We start from the raw sequence: 22,651 nt of genomic DNA, 5'->3' as shown, positions 1-22,651 counted from the left end.
GGAACATTCCAAAAGGAAACTGATGGGCACTAGAAGGAAATAAACTAGTAGGTCTCAGAATATGAGGTCGACCATTTAGGAGTGAGGGAGGAGGAATTTCTTCATTCAGTGGTGAATCTTAGGAATTCTCTATCCCAGAGGGCTGTGGAAGCTCAATCATTAAGTATGTTCAAGCAAGAGATAGACAAATTTCTAGATATTAAAGATATCAAGGGATATGGGGACAGTGTGGGAAAATGGCATTCAGGTAGATCAGCCATGCTCTAGTTGACCAGCAAAGCAGGCTCGAGGGGGTGAATGGCCTACCCCTGCTCACATTCCCTATATCCCTATGATCATGAGGAAAATATAGCTGGAAATAGTAAAGCATTCTTCAGATATGTCCAGAGTAAACCAAGAGGGGCTGGTACACAAAATAATGACAACAGGGATCTGCTGTCTGAAAACAAAGAAAAAAATTGCTCAGGTATCGAACAATTATTTTTCAAGAGTTTGCAAAAAAGAAATGGATGTAGTTTAAAAATGAATGTAGACCCAAAAAAAATGAAAATTACAGGAGAACACATATCGGGGAGGATGGTGAAGTGCACAAGTAGATAATGTTCCTGGGTCTGACAATCTTTATCCCAGGGTTCTGGAAGACTTGGCTCAAATGTTGCAAGTCCTTGTGCGAATATGTTTCGGTCCAAATTCCAGAGGACTAGCGAAGAGAAAATATGTATATTTTCTAGGCCAGCATTTAGCACCCATCTGAACTGAGTGGCTTGCGAGGCCATTTCAGAGAACATTTAAGAGTCAACCACATTGCTGTGGGTCTGGAATCACATGTAGGTCAGACCAGGGAAGGACATTTGAACCAGATGACTCCCATCTTTAAATAAAAAAGGACATGAAATGTGTTAGATGTTCTTTCTGCTGCCTTCTTCAATAACTAATGAAAATCGAAGTACTATATTACTATTACTCTTCAAAATTAAACATTTATACTTGATAAAAATGCCTTCATTTTCTGCATGTCTTGTTTCCTGATATACTTATTCTTATATAAAATAACCATGATACAGGTCTCAAACCTGCAGGACTGTAGTTGACTTTTGTGGCTTTCACTTCAAATGACATATTCCCAAGTGTGGGTTCCTAAAAACTGTGAAATTTGAAGGTCAAAATTTGGAGCAAAGCCTGAAAGAAGCTGTTTTACAGAGAGCCCTACAGCTTCTTACGAGTGTACTACTTGTATAAATTTTCTTCTTGTATGACCAGCAAGTTTTAGTCATCCACAGAAAATAGATGTATACAAGAAAAAAGCCTGAAAAATACAAAATATTTACACATCAAAACAAAGAGTGTGTACAGATCCAACACACCCAACCTTGCACAGCTCAGTAAGCTAAACCTACAATAATGTAAAATTCTGTCTGTATTTAAGCTTCCCCACAACAAAACCCAAGATATGCAAGAGATACAAACTACATTTGTGCTTCCATGTCATGTTCAAATCACTGCACTTAAAATTATAAAGGCTATCGTCAGATAATGTAGTGCACTAATATTTAAAATTTGTTTATTCCATGGAAAGCAACTCCTAACACATCAACGTATAGTACAGACCTGATGATCTATCTATAAATGTACCATATTGTTATAGCAATGAAGTTTATAACAATGTGGTGTCAGGTTCAATCCAGGTTCTGTGTTGGCAGCCAATTGTTGACATTATGGCATTACAATTAATTACAGTATTCCTGGGATAAAAGGACAGATAAATACCACCAAACAAGCTTGAAGTATCTGTATGCAGACACCATGACAACAAATGGGCTCATCTGCAATAGTCACCATGGGCAAACATTCCAATACTCACCATTCTGATTTTCATATGAAATACAGCACTTGGGCAAAGAAATGAAGGCTGCAGTGCCAAGCCATACTGAAATGTAAGCTGCTGCCTTTAGCTAAGCAGTAATAAAGGAAGTACCTGCCGAAACCTGAAATAAAGTCCACTTGCTGCAATGTGTGTGCCATTTATCATAATTCGTCAAAGCATTCTACAAATCTTGCATTCTACATCATATTTAAGAACCTCTGCTTTAAGTTGATGTCTCACTGGAAGAAATGTTAATAGGTTATTCCAAAGTCTGAAAAAATATTTTATGGTTTTAATTACATTAGATCACTATTCCCTCCCAAAACCACACACATTTGTACATTTTATTCCATTTGTTAAGTACTAAAAAGACATTACAAGACAAAACTGCAAATCTAGCTCAGCTTCATTTAGTAAACTTATTATTCCTTTGTTATAGTGGCCAGATTAAGTAATTTGACTCAAATTTTGTCATGCGAAAAGATAAGTAGATAAGTCATTTACAATCAAAACCCAGAGCCCGGGGCAATAGAACTTAAGGTTTTACTGCAACAACTTTGTTGACTACAATCAGGTATCAAATTGTATATTTTTGTATCAGTTACCTGTGACTCATTAACGTGGCACCTAATGGAATGATAAAAGCTTTGTTTCAGCAAGAACTATCAAAACCTGCACAAAATATGGCCACAGCACGGTTAAATGCAGATACTACTATTGGAGAAAAGAGAAAGATTCAATGCATAATCTTGTTTTGAAAAGGAACAAGCTTGAACAGTCAAGGATAAATACACGTGTACATTAGTGGTGGTGGAGCGAGGGGGGCAGTCAGTTGATATTTCTGTGAACACAAGCTTACCTCTCTCCGCCTCGATGCCCAACAGCTTTGTTTAATCTTCCACACCACGGCAGCCACCAATAGTAACGACAGAAAACAACTGCAAAATATTTTTTGTAAAAAGTTAACACTGAGAAATACATTGAAACTAATACACTGGTAGCCAGTTTAATCTACTGAACTAGAAGTTGTTGGAAAAAAAAATCCAGTGACACCAAATGACATAAAGCAAAGATCAGTCAGTTTTTAAAACGAACAACTGCATCGACTCAAAATGAACCATTTGATGGTTGCGGGATCCTTTAATAAGGGTGTTGTTAAATCAGTAGTTCAGACTTCTGTTTGAGATACCATAGAAATATTGAAACATTTCTACTGAATCACTTGCAAATTAGGGGGAGCAGCAGCAGCCCTTGAGAAAGTGATGGTGTACTTCCTTCTTCAACCATTGCAGTCCTTGAGGTCTGACAAGCCCCAGTGATGGTAGGGGTGGGGGTGGGGGGTGTTGGTTTGCGACTGGGGGCCCTCGGTGGGCCACAGAACGCCCACATGGAAGAGAACCCACCACCACTAGCTTAACTCCAGCTGAAGCGTGAAGAGGCCCTTAAGTGGCTAATAATAATCCATTAAGGGCCAATTGACCTCTGCGCAGGAAGAACATTCCACCTTTTTGCCTCGGTTTAATCGCAATGCAATGGGAAGGCGACGGGGCCGGTGGGGGGAGGAGAGGAGGGGGGGCGGGGGATGGGGCAGATATAGGGTGGGGGGGGGCAGAGATGGGGGGGGGGGGGAAGAGATGGAGAGGGGGGGGACGGAAGAGATAGAGAGGGGGGGGACGGAAGAGATAGAGAGGGGGGGGACGGAAGAGATAGAGAGGGGGGGACGGAAGAGAGGGGGGGGACGGAAGAGAGGGGGGGGACGGAAGAGAGGGGGGGGACGGAAGAGAGGGGGGGGACGGAAGAGAGGGGGGGGACGGAAGAGAGGGGGGGGACGGAAGAGAGGGGGGGGAACGGAAGAGAGGGGGGGGACGGAAGAGAGGGGGGGGACGGAAGAGAGGGGGGGGACGGAAGAGAGGGGGGGGCGGAAGAGAGGGGGGGGCGGAAGAGAGGGGGGGGCGGAAGAGAGGGGGGGGCGGAAGAGAGGGGGGGGCGGAAGAGAGGGGGGGGCGGAAGAGAGGGGGGGGCGGAAGAGAGGGGGGGGCGGAAGAGAGGGGGGGGCGGAAGAGAGGGGGGGGCGGAAGAGAGGGGGGGGCGGAAGAGAGGGGGGGGCGGAAGAGAGGGGGGGGCGGAAGAGAGGGGGGGGCGGAAGAGAGGGGGGGGCGGAAGAGAGGGGGGGGCGGAAGAGAGGGGGGGGCGGAAGAGAGGGGGGGGCGGAAGAGAGGGGGGGGCGGAAGAGAGGGGGGGCGGAAGAGAGGGGGGGGCGGGAGAGAGGAGGGGGGGGTTGGGAGAGAGGAGGGGGGGGGTGGGAGAGAGGGGGGGGGGTGGGAGAGAGAGGGGGGGGTGGGAGAGAGGGGGGGGGTGGGAGAGAGGGGGGGGTGGGAGAGAGGGGGGGGTGGGAGAGAGGGGGGGGGTGGGAGAGAGGGGGGGGTGGGAGAGAGGGGGGGGGTGGGAGAGAGGGGGGGGGTGGGAGAGAGGGGGGGGGTGGGAGAGAGAGGGGGGGTGGGAGAGAGGGGGGGGTGGGAGAGAGGGGGGGGGTGGGAGAGAGGGGGGGGTGGGAGAGAGGGGGGGGTGGGAGAGAGGGGGGGGGTGGGAGAGAGGGGGGGTGGGAGAGAGGGGGGGTGGGAGAGAGGGGGGGTGGGAGAGAGGGGGGGTGGGAGAGAGGGGGGGGGTGGGTGAGAGGGGGGAGAGGGGAGAAGGGGAGAGTGGGAGAGTGGGAGGGGAGAGGGAGTGAGTGGGAGGGGAGAGGGAGGGATAGGGGGAGAGAGCGAGAGAGAGGGGGAGGGGGGAAGAGAGCGAGAGAGAGACAGGGCAGAGAGACGAGGCAGAGAGACGAGGCAGAGAGACGAGGCAGAGAGACGAGGCAGAGAGGCGGAGAGAGGGAGAGGCGGAGAGAGGGAGAGGCGGAGAGAGGGAGAGGCGGAGAGAGGGAGAGGCGGAGAGAGGGAGAGGCGGAGAGAGGGAGAGGCGGAGAGAGGGAGAGGCGGAGAGAGGGAGAGGCGGAGAGAGGGAGAGGCGGAGAGAGGGAGAGACGGAGAGACGGAGAGAGGGAGAGACGGAGAGACGGAGAGAGGGAGAGACGGAGAGACGGAGAGAGGGAGAGAGGGAGAGAGGGAGAGAGAGGGAGAGAGAGGGAGAGAGGGAGAGAGAGGGAGAGAGGGAGAGAGAGAAACAAATCTTCAGGGAAATCAACGATGTGAAAGATCTATAGAGTAGTGATAGTCAGAGTGATACAGCACTGAAACAGGCCCTTCAGCCCACCAAGTCTGTGCCAACCATCAACCACCCATTTATATAATCCTACATTAATCCCATATTCCCTACCACATCCCCACCATTTTCCTACCACCTACCTACACTAGGAGCAATTTACAATGGCCAATTTACCTATCAACCTGCAAGTTTTTGGCTGTGGGAGGAAACCAGAGCTCCCGGCGGAAACCCACATAGTCACAGGGAGAACTTGCAAACTCCACACAGGCAGTACCCAGAACTGAACCCGGGTCACTGGAGCTATGAGGCTGCAGTGCTAACTACTGCGCCACTGTGTGGGGCAATTATTTACCCAAGTATCAATAATATCAATAGAGTAATGTGTAAGGAGGGGGAGGAGTTTCTGAAATAGTTTCAGGAGAACTCCCTGAACCGGTATGTTCTCAGTCCAACTCGGAAGGCAGCACTGCTAGATCTGCTGCTGGCAAATGAGGTGAGCCAAGTGGACCAAGTGTCTGTCGGGTAAATATTGGTTAAGATTGATCATTAGGTTTAAGTTAGTAATGGACAGACAGAAGCGCAAGGGGAGAGCCAACTGTGTAACAGCCCCGACAAACAAATTTTTCTGCAGCACCTGTGGAAGAGCCTGTCACTCTAGAATTGGCCTTTATAGCCACTCCAGGCGCTGCTCCACACACCACTGACCACCTCCAGGCGCTTACCCATTGTCTCTCGAGATAAGGAGGCCAAAGAAGAAGAAGTAATGGAGACGAGAAAGGAACGATCTAAACTAGAACTTCTAAATTGTAAGATGGCTAATTTCAATGGGATGAGGAGGGCTCCAGCCAGGATAAAATAGAACTAAAGACTGACTGGAAAAAACGCAACTGGGTGATCTTCAAGGGGAAGATATTTCAACTACAGGCTAGGTACATCCCAACAAGGGCAAAATGCAAGGGAACCAAAGCCAGGGCTCCTTGAATGATGAGGGAAATGGAGAATATGATGAAACAAAAAAATTGAGAATGCATGATGCATGTTAGGTGAACTCTTGAAGCGAAATCCAGGCCAAATGTAATAAGTTGAGAGGGGAAGTGAAAATAAGACTGGCAAAGAGAGAATTAGAAAATATAATGGCAGTCAACATAAAAAGGAACCCAAAAATCTTCTACGGGCATGTAAATACTAAGCAGATAGTATGAGGTGGGGTAGGGCCTATTAAGGACAAAAAGGTTGACATATGCTTCAAGGCAAGGATAGAATACATGATGAGTTCTTTACATCGGTGTTTACCAGAAAGAGGATATTGACAAAATATCAGTCAAAGCGGAACTGGTAGAGGTAAGGATCGGAAAATTGTTAGGAAGGATGTACTGGAAAGGCTGGTTATGCTTAAAATGGATAAGTCACCTGGTCCAGCTGGCTTGCATCGCAGGTTGCTCAAGGAAGTGAGAGCGTAGATAGCAAAACGACTTGTCATTACCTTCTCTAGATACCAGAAAGTTGGAGTGTGGAAAATGTAACACCTTTACTTAAGAAAGAGTGTAAGGACATTCCTAGTAACGACAGGCCAGTCAGTTTAACATCAGTGGTGGGTAAGGTTTTAGAAATAATAATCAGCGTTAAAAAAAAATTAACAGGTACTTTGAGGTTTGAGTTAATTAAGGAGAGTCAGTGTGGATTTACAAAAGGCAGCTCGTGCTTATAAAATCTAATTGAATTTTTTGATGAAGTAGCAGAGAAGGCTGATCAAGGGAAAGCAATGGATGTCATCTATATGGATTTTTAACCAAGTGTTTGACAGTGCCACAAAAAGGCTGGTTAACAAAATTGAAGGTAATTGTCAGCAGGGATAAAAAAAATTGGCTTGCCAGAAAACAGCAAGTCATGGTAAATGGTTGTTTTTCAGACTACAGGTTGGTAGACACTGGTGTTGGTTGGTAGACACTGGTGTTCTCCAAAGGTCAGTGCAAAGACAAGTGCGAAACGATAAATGACTCGGATATTGGAATAAGAGTAAAATTTCAAAGTTTGCTGACGATAACAAAATTGGAGTGTAGCAGACAGTGAGGATGATATCAATCGACTGCAACAAGACATAGGATCAAGAATGGTGTCCTTCTGTGCTGTAACCATTCAGCCTGTCAGCCTTTTCCCCATAGCCCTGCAAATTTTTTGTCTTCACATGACTGTACAATTTTCTTTTGAAAGCGACTATTGAATCTGCCTCCACCACATTCTCAAGCAGCACACTCCAGATCCTAACCACTCACTGCATAAAAAATATTTTCTTTATGTCACCGTTGACCTTCACCTTAAATCAGTGAACATCAACGCAAACTCAAGGAACAGCATCTCATTTACCGATTAGGCACACTACAGCCTGCCGGACTGAACATTGCGTTCAATAATTTCAGAGCACGACGGACCCCCATTTTATTTATATTTTTAGTTCTTTTTTTCTTTTTCCTTTTTTTAATATATTCTTTTGTGTTTATTTTATTTTATTTCATCTTAGTTTGTTCAGTTTGCTTACCCAACACTTGTTTTCATATTTGTACTTACGGCTGTTCAATTTTCAATCCATTAACACTCTATCTGTACCAATGCTTTGTCTTTCAACACACCATTAACATATTGTTTGCCTTTGCTCTATGACCTTGTCCTATTTACACCTTCTCCTTTGTTATCTTTCATTGCAGCAGCTTATTCGGAGCAGAGAGTGCGAGCGAGTGATCAGCTGGGAAGGTCAGTTTCAAAGTAAAATTAATTTCCTTTTGTTTTCGGCGGAGACCAGGGGGCTGCTGGGTAAGTAAAACCCTATATATTTGGGCCGTTTCTGAACCTGAGACACTACATGGGTAGTGTCTCCTACCCGCCCTCCTCCTCTAACCAAAAAAAAAGGACTCGGTGGTGTGTAGATAAGGTAAGGCTTTTTCTATTTCTCTTTTTTTTATCGTGTGATTGGTAAAAACTTTTCGTTCCTTTTTCATTTAACTAAGTTTAAGCTTAAGATTAAAAATGGCAGGAGATCTCAGACCCGTGACATGCTCCTCTTGCTCAATGTGGGAGCTCAGGGACATGGCTGATGTCCCTGACTCCTTCACGTGCAGGAAGTGTGTCCAGCTGCAGCTCTTGTTAGACCGCATGACGGCTCTGGAGCTGCGGATGGACTCACTTTGGAGCATGCGCGATGCTGAGGAGGTCGTGGATAGCACGTTTAGCGAATTGGTCACACCGCAGATTAGGATTGCTGAGGGAGAAAGGGAATGGGTGACCAAAAGGCAGAGAAAGAGCAAGAAGGCAGCGCAGGAGTCCCCTGTGGTCATCTCCCTCCAAAACAAGTATACCTTCACCAGGGGAAGGCAGCAGTAGCCAGGTTCATGGCACCGTGGCTGGCTCTGCTGGTCGGAAGGGCGGGAAAAAGAGTGGGAGGGCTATAGTCATCGGGGATTCGATTGTAAGGGGAGTAGATAGGCGGTTCTGTGGTCGAAGACGAGACTCCCGAATGGTATGTTGCCTCCCAGGTGCACGGGTCAGGGATGTCTCAGATTGGCTGCAGAACATTCTGAAGGGGGAGGGTGAACAGCCAGTTGTCATTGTGCACATAGGCACCAATGATATAGGTAAAAAACGGGATGAGGTCCTACAAGCAGAATTTAGGGAGTTAGGAGCCAAGTTACAAAAGTAGGACCTCAGAGGTAGTAATCTCAGGATTGCTACCAGTGCCACGTGATAGTCAGAGTAGAAATGAAAGAATAGTCAGGATGAATGCGTGGCTTGAGAGATGGTGCAGGAAGGAGGGGTTCAGATTTTTGGGACATTGGGACCGGTTCTGGGGGAGGTGGGACTATTACAAATTGGACGGTCTACAGCTGGGCCGGACTGGAACCAATGTCCTTGGGGGTGCTTTTGCTAACGCTGTTGGGGAGGGTTTAAACTAATGTGGCAGGGGGATGGGAACCAAATGAGGTGGTCAGTGGACAGTAAGGAGGTAGTAACGAAAGCCTGTAAGGAAGTAGATAATGAAGTCAGCGTGACTAAGGGGAAGAGTAGGCAGGGAGCAGATGATGAACGCAAAGGGACTGGTGGTCTGAGGTGCATTTGTTTAAATGCAAGAAGTGTAGTAGGTAAGGCAGATGAACTTGGGGCTTGGATTAGTACCTGGGAGTATGATGTTATTGCTATTACTGAGACTTGATTGAGGGAAGGGCATGATTGGCAACTAAATATCCCAGGATATCGATGCTTCAGGCGGGATAGAGAGGGAGGTAAAAGGGGTGGAGGAGTTGCATTACTGGTTAAAGAGGATATCACAGCTGTGCTGAAGGAGGGCACTATGGAGGACTCGAGCAGTGAGGCAATATGGGCAGAACTCAGAAATAGGAAGGGTGTGGTAACAATGTTGGGGCTGTACGACAGGCCTCCCAACAGCGAGCGTGAGATAGAGGTACAAATATGTAAACAGATTATGGAAAGATGTAGGAGCAACAGGGTGGTGGTGATAGGAGATTTTAATTTTCCCAACATTGACTCATGGACAAAGACGAGAGTGGTCCTAAAGGAAGAGTGCTAAATTGGGGCAAGGCCAACTGTACCAAAATTCGGCAGGAGCTGGGGAATGCAGATTGGGAGCAGCTGTTTGAAGGTAAATCCACATTTGATATGTGGGAGGCTTTTAAAGAGAGGTTGATTAGCGTGCAGGAGAGACATGTTCCTGTGAAAATGAGGGATAGAAATGGCAAGATTAGGGAACCATGGATGACAGGTGAAATTGTGAGACGAGCCAAGAGGAAAAAGGAAGCATACGTAAGGTCTAGGCGGCTGAAGAAAGACGAAGCTTTGGAAGAATATCGGGAATGTAGGACCAATCTGAAATGAGGAATTAAGAGGGCTAAAAGGGGTCATGAAATATCTTTAGCAAACAGGGTTAAGGAAAATTCCAAAGCTTTCTATTCATATATAAGGAGCAAGAGGGTAACGAGAGAAAGGATTGGCCCACTCAAGGACAAAGGAGGAAAGTTATGCGTGGAGTCAGAGAAAATGGGTGAGATTCCAAACTAGTACTTGGCGTCGTTATTCACCGAGGAGAGGGACATGACGGATGTTGAGGTTAGGGACAGATGTTTGATTGCTCTTGGTCAAGTCGGCATAAGGAGGGAGGAAGTGTCGGGTATTCTAAAAGGCATTAAGGTGGACAAGTCCCCAGGTCCGGATGGGATCTATCCCAGGTTTCTGAAGGAAGCGAGAGAGGAAATAGCTGGGGCCTTAACAGATATCTTTGCAGCATCCTTAAACACGGGTGAGGTCCCGGAGGACTGGAGAATTGCTAATGTTGTCCCCTTGCTTAAGAAGGGTAGCAGGGATAATCCAGGTAATTAGACCGGTGAGCCTGACGTCAGTGGTAGGGAAGCTGCTGGAGAAGATACTGAGGGATAGGATCTATTCCCATTTGGAAGAAAATGGGCTTATCAGTGATAGACAACATGGTTTTGTGCAGGGAAGGTCATGTCTTACCAACTTAATAGAATTCTTTGAGGAAGTGACAAAGTTGATTGATGAGGGAAGGGCTGTAGATGTCATATACATGGACTTCAGTAAGGAGTTTGATAAGGTTCCCCATGGTAGGCTGATGGGGAAAGTGAAGGCGCATGGGATCCAGGGTGTACTAGCTAGATGGATAAAGAACTGGCTGGGCAACAGGAGACAGAGAGTAGCAGTGGAAGGGAGTTTCTCAAAATGGAGACGTGTGACCAGTGGTGTTCCACAGGGATCCGTGCTGGGACCACTGTTGTTTGTGATATACATAAATGATTTGGAGGAAAGTATAGGTGGTCTGATTAGCAAGTTTGCAGACGACACTAAGATTGGTGGAGTAGCAGATAGTGAAGGGGACTGTCAGAGAATACAGCAGAATGTAGATAGATTGGAGAGTTGGGCAGAGAAATGGCAGATGGAGTTCAATCAGGGCAAATGCGAGGTGATGCATTTTGGAAGATCCAATTCAAGAGTGAACTATACAGTAAATGGAAAAGTCCTGGGGAAAATTGATGTACAGAGAGATTTGGGTGTTCAGGTCCATTGTTCCCTGAAGGTGGCAACGCAGGTCAATAGAGTGGTCAAGAAGGCATACAGCATGCTTTCCTTCATCGGACGGGGTATTGAGTACAAGAGTTGGCAGGTCATGTTACAGTTGTATAGGACTTTGGTTCGGCCACATTTGGAATACTGCGTGCAGTTCTGGTCTTCTCATTACCAAAAGGATGTGGATGCTTTTGAGAGGGTGCAGAGGAGGTTCACCAGGATGTTGCCTGGTATGGAGGGCGCTAGCTATGAAGAGAGGTTGAGTAGATTAGGATTATTTTCATTAGAAAGACGGAGGTTGAGGGGGGACCTGATTGAGGTGTGCAAAATCATGAGAGGTATAGACAGGGTGGATAGCAAGAAGCTTTTTCCCCAGAGTGGGGGATTCAATTACCAGGGGTCACGAGTTCACAGTGAGGGGAAAAGTTTAGGGGGGATATGCGTGGAAAGTTCTTTACGCAGAGGGTGGTGGGTGCCTGGAACGCGTTGCCAGCGGAGGTGGTGGACGCGGGCACGATAGTGTCTTTTAAGATGTATCTAGACAGATACATGAATGGGCAGGAAGCAAAGAGATACAGACCCTTAGAAAATAGGCGACATGTTTAGATAGAGGATCTGGATCGGTGCAGGCTTGGAGGGCCGAAGGGTCTGTTCCTGTGCTGTAATTTTCTTTGTTCTTTGTTCTTATCTCTTGCCCCACCCCCGCTTTACTTGCTTATAACCTTTTACACATTTCTAATATTTGCAAGTTCTGAAGAAGGGTCACTGACCTGAAAAGTTAACTCTGCTTCTCTCTCCACAGATGCTGCCAGACCTGCTGAGTATTTCCAGCATTTCTTGTTTTTATTTCAGATTTCCAGCATTCGCAATATTTTGCTTTTAATTAAATCAATGCCCTCTGGTTCTGGAGCCTTCAGACAATGGAAACAGTTTCTCCCTATTTACTCTGTCTAGATCCTTCATCATTTTGAAGATCTCCATCAAATCTCCTCTTAATCTTTTCTTCTCCAAGGAAGACAGCCCCAGCTTCTTCAACTGATCCATGTAACTGAAGCTCTCATCCCTGGAACCATTCTGATGAATTTTTTCCACACCCTCTCCAATGCCTTCACATCCTTCCAAAAGTCTGATGACCACAACTGGTTATGATACTCCAGTTGAGGCCGAACCAGTGTTTTATACAGGTTTATTGTAACTTGCTTGTTTTTGTACTCTACGCCCCTATTATAAAGCCCAGGATCCGGTTTGCTTTATTAGCTGCTTTCTCAACCTGCCCTGCAACCTTCAATGATTTGTGATGATATCCAATGATACCCCCAGGTCCCTCTGCTCCTGCACTTCCTTGAGAATTGTACCTTTTATTTTACTTTGCCTCTCCCATTCTTCTCATCAAAATGTATCACTTCACACTTCTCTGCATTAAATTGTCAGCAACTTGGCTCCCTATTCCACCAGCCTATGTCCTCTTGAAATTTATCACTATCCTCCTCACAATTCAGAATACTTCCAAGTTTTGTGTCATATGCAAATTTTGAAATCATGTCCTGTACACTCAAGTCGAACCATCAGGAAACACAGTTCTCTTCCTCAAAAGGCAGTGGAAGTAGAGTCTTTGAATATTTTTAAGGCAGAGGTAGATATTAACCACATTACCTTCATCAATCCTCTCTGCTACCTCGTCAAAAAACTTAAACAAGTCAGTTAAACACAATTTGCCCTCAAGAAATCAGTGCTGGCTTTTCTTAATTAATCCACATTTGTCCAAATGACTTAATTTTGTCCTAAATCATCATTTCTGAAAGCTTTCCGAACAACTGAGGTTAAACTGACTGCCTGTAGTTGCTGGACTCATCCTGACAGCCAGCCTATCCAATACTGATCCATACTGATGAAAGGTCACAGACTTGAAACCTTAATTCAGTTGCCTCTCCACAGATGCTGCCAGACCTGCTGCATATTTCCAGCACTTTAAAAATAATTTCAACTTAATACCTCCTCGACCAATTTTTAACCCAATGTCTCAACTCCCTCCTCTTTCACAATGACTTGGGCAGCACTATTTTAGTACCTCAGCTCTGCCCCCGCTTCCATCTATAAGTCCCCTTTTAAGTACCTAATCAGCACCATTCCGGCTTTTACCACCCTTTTACTGTTTATATGACCAGAGAAGACTTCTGGCCAACAGAATGGACAGACAAATGGCAAATGATATTTAATATAGAGAAGTGCGAGGAGATGCATTTTGGCAGAGGGATAGGGAGAGGCAATATGGACGAAGTGGCACAGTTCTATAGAGTGTGCAGAGGAACGGGGGTGGTCATGTGCATAGATCTTTGAAGGTGGCAAGACAAATTGAGATAGCAGATGGCAAAGCATATAGGATCATGGGCTTCATGATATTTAGTACAAAAGCAGTGATGTTACACCGAACCTGTATAAAGCTCTGGTTAGGGTACAACTCGATTATTGTCGAACCTGTATAAAGCTACTGCTAGGCTACAACTAGAGTATTGAATCCAGCTCTGGTCACCACACTTTCGGCAGGATGTGAGGGTCCTTGAGAGGGCGCAGAGAAGATTTACTGGAATAGTTTCAGGGATGAGGGATTTTAACAACAAGGTTAGGTTGGAGAAACTGGCATTGCTCTCCTTGGAGCAAAGGAAATTCAAGGGAAATTTGACAGAGGTGTACCAGATGATGATAGGGTTAGACAAGGCAGGTAAAGAAAAGCAGTTCCAATTAACAGATGGTACAAGGACTGGGGAACACAGATTTCAAGTTTGGGGAGAAGGATGCCAGGGTTGGGGGGGATGGGGGGGGGTGGGGGGTAACGTGAGCAAGTCCATTTTTACACAACCAGTGATAATGAGCTGAAACTTGCTGCCTACGAGAGGATGGAAGCAGAGACGATCAATGAATGCAAAAGGAAATTAGATGGGCACTTGAGGGAAATAAACCTGCAGGGCTCAAGCAGGGTAATGGGACTGATTGGACTGCTCTACAGACAGCCAGCATGGACTCGATGGGCCAAATGGTCTCCTTCTGTGCCACAATGACTCCATGATTCTTGTCACAGATCTGTAATGACTTTTCTCCTCGGATTAAAAAAATGAGAGCCTTTAGGACTTCGTAAAAAAACAAAGCACCTTTAAGGGAGAGGACGTCCTGGAAGCAATGTGCCACAGCTGCATTTTGTGTTACTCTGGGCAAGAGGAGAAAGAGAGGTCACATGGTAAAGTTTCCACTTGGCTGTGTGTGGAACTGTCCATCATCTACAAGTTACAAGTCAGAAGTGTGATGCAATATTCTCCACTTGCCTGGATTGGTGCAGCTCCAACAACAGTCAAGAACCTTGACACCATCTAGAACAAAGCAGCCTGCTTGATTGGCACCCCATCCACCACTGACGCACAGTGGTAGCAGTGCGTACCATCTACAAGATGCACTGCAACAGCTCACCAAGGCTCCTTCAACAGCACCTTCCAAACCCACAACCTCGACCACCTAGAAGGACAAGGCCAGCAGATGCATGGGACCACCAACTGCAAGTTTTCCTCCAAGCCACACATAATCCTGACTTGAAACTATATCACTGTTGATGGGCCAAAATCCTGGAACTTACTTCCTAACAGCACTGTTGGTGTACCTAAACACCAAGGACTACAGCGGTCCAAGAAGGCAGCTCACCACCAGCTTCTCAAAGGCAATTCGGGATGGGCAATAAATGCTGGCCTAGCCAGCGATGCCAACATCCCACAAATGAATAAAAAATTCTGATTTGGGTCCAAATATTTTCCATGCTTAAAGTGTTTTTTCCACTCAGAGCAAACATGTACCCGTTAAGATGAAGGGTAGGATCAACAGGCCCAGGGAACCCTGGATGTTAAGGGATATAGAGGATTGGATCAGGAATAAAAAAAAGGAGGCTTACAGTAGATCCCAAGCGCTGAAAACAGCAGAGGCACTAGAGCAGTATAGAAAGTGTAGGGTGGCACTTAAAATGTAATTAGGAGAGCGAAGCGGGGACATGAAAAAACACTGGCAGGTAAGATAAAGGAAAATCCCAAGGCGTTTTGTAAGTATATTAAGGGCAAGAGGAGAACCAGGGAAAGAGTAGGGCCCATTAGGGACCAACATGGCAATCTTTGTGTGGAGCCGGAGGACATAGGTAAGGTTTTAAATGATTACTTTTCATCGGTGTTCACTATGGAGAAGGACGATGTAGGTGTAGAGATTAGGGAGGGGGATTGTGATATACTTGAACCTATTAGCATTGAAAGGGAGGAAATATTAGCTGTTTTAGCAGGCTTAAAAGTGGATAAATCCTCAGGCCCAGATGAGATGTATCCCAGGCTGTTAAGTGAGGCAAGGGAGGTGATAGCAGAGACTTTGACACATTTTCAAATCCTCTCTGGCCACAGGAGAGGTACCAGAGGACTGGAGGACAGCGAATGTGGTACCATTATTCAAGAAGGGTAGTAGGGATATACCAGGTAATTACAGGCCGGTGAGTGTAACACAGTGGTTGGGAAAATATTGGAAAAAATTCTGAGGGACAGGATTAATCTCCACTTGGAGAGGCAGGGATTAATCAGGGATAGTCAGCATGGCTTTGTCAGGGGGAGATTGTGTCTAACAAATTTGATTGAACTTTTTGAGGAGGTGACTAGATGCATCGATGAGGGTAAAGCAGTAGATGCAGTATACATGGATTTCAGTAAGGCTTTTGATAAGGTCCCACAAGGGAGATTGGTTAAGAGGGTAAGAGCCCATGGGGTCCAGGGCAATTTTGCAAATTGGATCCAAAATTGGCTCAGTGGCAGGAGGCAGAGGTTAATAGTTGAGGGCTGTTTTTGCGATTGGAAGCCTGTGAAGTGGCGTACCACAGGGATCGGTGCTGCGACCTTTGCTGTCTGTAGTGTACATTAATGATTTAGAAGTGAATATAGGAGGTATGGTCATTAAGTTCGCAGACAACACGAAAATTGGTGGTGTTGTAAATAGTGAGGAGGAAATCCTTAGATTACAGGGAGATATAGATGGGCGGAGCAGTGGCAAATGGAATTTAATCCTGAAAAGTGTGAGGCAATGCATTTTGGGAGGACGAACAAGGCAAGGGAATATACAATGGATGGTAGGACCCTAGGAAGCACAGACGGTCAGAGGGACCTTGGTGTACTTGTCCATAGATCACTGAAGGCAGCAGCACAGGTAGATAAGATGGTTAGGAAGGCATATGAAATATTTGCCGATATTAGCCAGGGCACAGAATATAAGAGCAGGGAGGTTATGATGGAGCTATATAAAACGCTAGTTAGGCCACAGCTGGACTACTGTGTACAGTTCTGGTCACCACATGATCGGAAGGATGTGACTGCACTGGAGAGGGTGCAGAGGAGATTCACCAGGATGTTGCCTGGGCTGCAGCATTTCAGCTATGAAGAGAGACTGAAAAGGCTAGGGTTGTTTTCCTTGGAGCAGAGAAGGCTGAGGGGGGACCTGATTGAGATGTACAAGATTATGAGGGGCATTGATCGTTGAGACAGGAAGAAACTTTTTCCCTTAGCGGAGGGGTCAAGAACCAGGGGGCATAGATTTTAAGGTAAGGGGCAGGAGGTTTAGGTGGGATTTGAGGAAAAAAACTTTCACCAGAGAGTGGTTGGAATCTGGAACGCATTGCTTGAAGAGGTGGTGGAGGCAGGAACCCTCAGAACATTTAAGAAATATTTAGATAAGCACGTGAAACGCCATAGCATACAAGACTACGGGCCAAGTGCAGGAATATGGGATTAAAATAGTTGGGTGTTGGATGGCTGACACAAACACAATGGCCGAAGGGTCTGTTTCTGTGCTGTATAACTCTATGACTGCGCTCTAATAATTTGTTGAAGGTCAATGCTAAAACTGGACTTAAATCACTAAATATAGTCTTAAAAAGTGCCAATGTTGACTGATCGTGAACTTGCTGCAACTTGTCACTACTAAATCCTGGTTACAGCTAGTAGCAACAAATTACTCCTGTGGTCCTTTAAACATAACCCTTTTATTTGGTGGCTATAATAAAATGTGAAACCTGAACTATTTGCTAGTACAAATTTCTAATTAGGTTGCAATAAAATGCTAGACAATTGCTTTATCCTATATTCATACTTTTTATTGCTTCACTTGATAGTTTATTTTTTGGGAGTCAATAAACTCTCCAGCCCGAGCGGTACTCCGTAAATTAAGTACACATTAAACAAATGCTGTTTGGTGCAGGCAGATTAGTAGTCAACAAGTCCTCAATCTTCATTGCCAAATACTATGCCGTTGATATTTTTCAGCATATTTCAGGAAACCACTTCTCTTGTTTCTTTAAAGATATAATCTTAGAAGCTGCATGAATGGAGTGCAATGAAGAATAAAAATGAAGCGTGTGCACGATTATCTTCAACTTCAATATGTTTCAGCAAACATGGATAATAAGACGCATAAGGTTAACTGAAAATGAAACTTGGACATTTTTTAAAGCAAAGAATAGTTGGACACATCATGGCTTTGAGCCAATTTTGTTTCTTACAAGTTCATTCTACTTTCAATTTGTAATATAGTATTATTTTATTCATACTATTTATTATTTTAGGTTTCAGAGCAAACAGAGGCCCTTTCAACCTCAGATGTCTTCAGGCTCACACAATGACACAAGGAAAACTCATCCACGAGCCGCCTTCTTGAACTGTGGCAGTCCATGTGGGGTAGGTACACCCACAGTGCTGTTAGGAAGGGAGTTTCAGGATTTTGACCCAGCAACAGTGAAGGCACGGCGATAGGTCCAAGTCATTGGTGTGTGGCTTGGAAGGGAACTTGCAGGTGTTCTCATGCTTCTGCTGCCCTTGTCCTTGTGGTGGTACATGTCACGGGTTTGGAAGGTGCTGTCGAAGGAGCCTTTGAGAGTTGCTGCAGTGCATCTTGTAGATCTGGTCACCAATGACTGCACTCTCCTGACCCATAGTCACTCAAAGCTGCAATGTATAACAACACGTTTTTCGGAGGCAGTGCAACTCTTCAGACTAAAAATCAACTTAAAGAAAACTGAAGTCTTGCATCAGCCTGCACCCTAAGCAGAATACAGAACACCAAACATCGCCATCGAGGGACCCGAGCTGAATGTCGTCAAGCAATTTACTTATTTGGGGACCGTCATCTCGTTTGATGCCACATAGATAAGGAAGGGGACAATAGGCTTTCAAAAGCAAACAGTACATTCGGCAGACTCTACAAAAGTGTATGGAGCAACAACAGCCTCAGAGCACAGACCAAACTCCAAATGTACAAAGCCATAGTCCTCACCACCCTTCTGTACGGCGCCAAGTCATGGATCATATACTGCTATCATGTACGTCTTCTAGAGCGCTCCCATCAGCACTGCCTCCGCAGCGTCAAGATTCGCTGGCAGGGCTGCATCAAAACACTGAAGTACTGGAAACAGTCAACATCACAAGCATCGAGGCCATCCTCCTGCAAAGCCAACTGCGTTGGGCGGGTCACGTTGCCAATGGACGACATGCTGTATGGAGAGCTGACCACTGGTAAAAGGAACAGAGGGGTCCCACGTAAATATTTCAACACCTCCCTGAAGAAGTCCCCCTCTGTGTGCTACATCCACCATCGCCAATGGAAAGCGCAGGCCATAGATCGTGATGCCTGGAGATGTTACATCAGGAGTGCTACAGACACCTTTGAGACCAAGCGAAGAATCAATGTGAAAGAGAAATGGAGAGAGATAGGTCACTTTTCCCCCAGCAACGACTACACAGCACTTGCATCCACTGTGGGAGAATCTGTCAATCACAGATAGGCCTGACTCGCCACCATCGGACCTGCAACCCATGAGTACAACCTTGCCAAAATCTTTGTCCGTGAAGAAATGCCAAGTGAGATTATTTCAGCATGGACAGGAGTTAGAGTTAAGTGTAGACTGATATAATTGCATATTTTAGTAGAAAAGCAAGGTGCTAAGCTGCTATGACTAAAGTAATGTCATCTTCAGAAAGCAACCAGCCAATATTTTAATTGTCGGGCTGTGCAAATGAAAGAAAAGCATTTGCATACATACAATATCTTATCACAACTCCCAAACATCCTGATGCCCATCACATACAATAAACTTAGTAATTATTTATGTAAACCGATGTGGTAGTCATTTTCTGAACAAGATCTCATCAAACAATGAGATGCTTGGTCTTCATTAAAACCAAAAACTCTGGGTCTGTTTATGATAATCCATACTGAACACAGACTACCATACACAGTGGCCCAACCAGAGTAGACTGCAAAATCATTACTACCTGCTGCTTTAACATCAGAATGCAATGACAAGCACCACATAAGATCATAGAGTCATAGAGTTTTACAGCACAGAAACAGGCCCTTCAGCCCAACGCGCCTACGCCGATCATCAAGCACCCATCCTAACTAATCCCATTTCCCCGCACTTGGCCCATAGCATTTTATATAATGGCATTTCAAGTGCTCATCTAAATATTTCTTGAATGTCGTGAGGGTTCCTGCCTCTACCACCCCTTCAGGCAGTGTGTTCCAGATTCCAACCACCCTCTGGGGTGAAAATATTCCTCCTCAACTCCCCTCCAAATCTCCTGTCTGTGGGGCGGCTCAGTGCCTGTATGGAGTTTGCAAGTTCTCCCTGTGTCTGCGTGGGTTTCCTCCGGGTGCTCCGGTTTCCTCCCACAAGCCAAAGACTTGCTGGTTGATAGGTAAATTGGCCATTATAAATTGGCCATTATAAATTGCCCCTAGTATAGGTAGGTGGTGGGGAAATATAGGGACAGGTGGGGATGTGGTAGGAATATGCAATTAGTGTAGGATTAGTATCAATGGGTGGTTGATGGTCGGCACAGACTCGGTGGGCCGAAGGGCCTGTTTCAGTGCTGCATCTCTGTAACAAAAATAAAATCTGTAACTTACCTGAAATATATGCCCCTTAGTTGTTGACCTCTCCGCTAAGGGAAAAAGTTTCTTCCTATCTATCCTACCAATGACCCTCATAATTTTGCATACCTCAATCAGGTCCCCCCTCAGCCTTCTCCGCTCCAAGGAAAACAACCCTGGCAAATCTGGTTTAGTTGGAGGCAGTGGCGTAGTTGTAATGTCACGGACTGGTAGCCCAGAGGCTAATGCTCTGGGGATGTGGATTCAAATCCCATCATGGCAGATGGTGAAATCTGAATTCAATTAATAAATCTTGGAATTTAAAAAAAAAGCTAGCCCAGTGTGACCATGAAACCAGTGTCGATCGTTGTAAAAACCCATCTGGTTCATTAATGTCCTTTAGGGAAGGAATTCTGCTGTCCTTAACTGGTCTGGCCTACATGTGACTCCAGATCCACAGCAATGTGGTTGACTCTTAAAATGCCTTTTGAAATGCTCTAGCAAGCCACTCAATTCAAGGGCAATTAGGGATGGGCAATAAATGCTGGCCTAGTCAGCGACACCCACATCCCATGAACAAAGAAAAAAAACGTCTGTCTTCATAACTTAAATGTTCCAGCCCAGGCAACATCCTGGTGAGTCTCCTCTGCACCCTCTCCATTGCAATCACATCCTTCCTATAGTGTAGTGACCAGAACTGTACACAGTACTCCAACTGTGGCCCAACCAGTGTTTTATACAGCTCCATCGTAACCTCCCTGCTCTTATATTCTATGCCTCGGCTAATAAAGGCAAGTATCCTGTATGCCTTCCTAACCATCTTATCTACCTGTGCTGCTGCCTTCAGTGATTTATGGACAAGCACCCCAAGGTCCCTCTGATCCTCTGTACTCCCTAGGGTCCTACCATCCATTGTATATTCTATTGTCTTGTTAGTCCTCCCAAAATGCCTCACCTCACACTTCTTAGGATTAAACTCCATTTGCCACTGCTCCGCCCATCCTACCAGCCCATCTAGAGCATCCTGTAGTGTAGGCTTTCCTCCTCACTATTTCCGACACCACCAATTTTCGTGTCGTCTGCGAACTTACTGATCCTGGGATTGGAGGAAAAACCCAGCAAACAATACAGAAGGAAACCAGCAAAGGGCAGCAAATCACCAAGGTTATTTCGATAGACAACTCTCTTCCTTGTGACATCTACCACCAAGAAGGACAAGGGTAACAAGGTGGTGGGAATACCATCGCCTCAAGTTCCCTTTCAAGTCCTACAACATCCTCACTTAGACATCTGTTGCACCTCCTTCATCGGTCAGCATCTTGCAATTCGGGAGCACCTTCACTGGGCAATAAAAGTAGCTTTACCAATATTGTCTACTCCCAAGGCAAATAAAACAATGTAGTGGGTAACTTCTAACCCAGAAAGCAAAGATCTCTCAGGCACATCCATAAAGATTCTCCCAAGGCCTTCCACAATGTACCTCAACTGACACATTCCAACCAATAATGCAGATACTCTAGTTTGTTCCAAGTGTAACTAATAGTACTAAACTTGTCATCTTGCACTGATGACTTGTAACCAAAGCTGTCGCCTGTCTTGCAACGTTCATCTGAGATAATGGGTCATTTTCTGGTTGGCAAGATCTAACAAGTGGTGTGCACAGGGATCAGTATTGGGGCCTCAACTTTTTACTATTTATATAAATGACTTAGATGAAAGGACCGAAGGTATGGTTGCCAAATTTTCTGATGACACAAAGATAGGTAGGAAAGTAAGTTGTGAAGAGGACATAAGGAGGCTACAAAGGAATATAGATAAAGTAGGCAAAGATCTGGCAAATGGAATATAATGTGGGAAAATGTGAAATTGTCCATTTTGGCAGGAAGAATAAAAAAGCATATTAACTAAATGGTGAGAGATTGCAAAGCTCTGAGATGCAGAGGGATCTGGGTGTCCTAGTGCATGAATTGCAAAAGTTTAGTATGCAGGTACCGCAAGTAATTAGGAAAGCTAATAGAATGAGAGGGAAACTGAATACAAAAATAGGTAGGTTATGCTTACAGTTATACAGGGCATTGGTGAGACCACATCTGGAGTACTAGTCTCCTTATTTAAGGAAGGATGCAAATATGTTGGAAGCAGTTCAGAGAAGGCTCATGAGACTATTAACTGAAATGGCGGTTTCTCTTATGAGCAAAGGTTGGACAGGCTAGGCTTTTATCTGCTGGAGTTTACAAGAGTAAGAGGTGACTTAATTGCAACATTAAAAATTCTGAGGGGTCTTGACAGGGTGGATGTGGAAAGGATGTTTCACCTTGTGGGAGAATCTAGAACTAAGGGTCACGGATTAAAAATAAGGGAACTCTCATTTAAGACAGATATGAGGAGAACTCTTCTCTCAGAGGGTCATCAGTCCATGGAACTCTCTTCCTTAAAAGGCTGTGGTAGCAGTCTTTGCATATTTTTAAGGTAGAGGTTGATAGATTCTTGATAAGCAAGGTGAAATGTTATTGGAAGTAGGCAGGAATGTGGAGTTGAGGTTACAATCAGACCAGCCATGATCTTGTT

General features: G+C 45.3%; 1 protein-coding gene across 3 annotated transcripts in view; it reads right to left on the bottom strand.

The window, feature by feature from the left end:
- The window catches only part of atrn (attractin), a 481,933-nt gene that overhangs the window by 161,953 nt on the left and 297,329 nt on the right, over window positions 1-22,651 (bottom strand). For 2 of the 3 annotated variants that reach the window (XM_068028731.1, XM_068028732.1), the window contains exon 26: window positions 2,724-2,802. In XM_068028731.1, the coding sequence (XP_067884832.1) occupies window positions 2,724-2,802 (79 nt within the window). Of the gene's footprint in view, window positions 1-2,723; window positions 2,803-17,355; window positions 18,157-22,651 lie in introns of those variants that run through there. The other variant, XM_068028733.1, reaches the window with a different exon arrangement.

This window comes from Heterodontus francisci, chromosome 1 (assembly GCF_036365525.1).
Source record: "Heterodontus francisci isolate sHetFra1 chromosome 1, sHetFra1.hap1, whole genome shotgun sequence".
NCBI classification, from domain to species: Eukaryota; Metazoa; Chordata; class Chondrichthyes; order Heterodontiformes; family Heterodontidae; genus Heterodontus; species Heterodontus francisci.
This window is presented reverse-complemented; position numbering and strand designations above follow the sequence as displayed.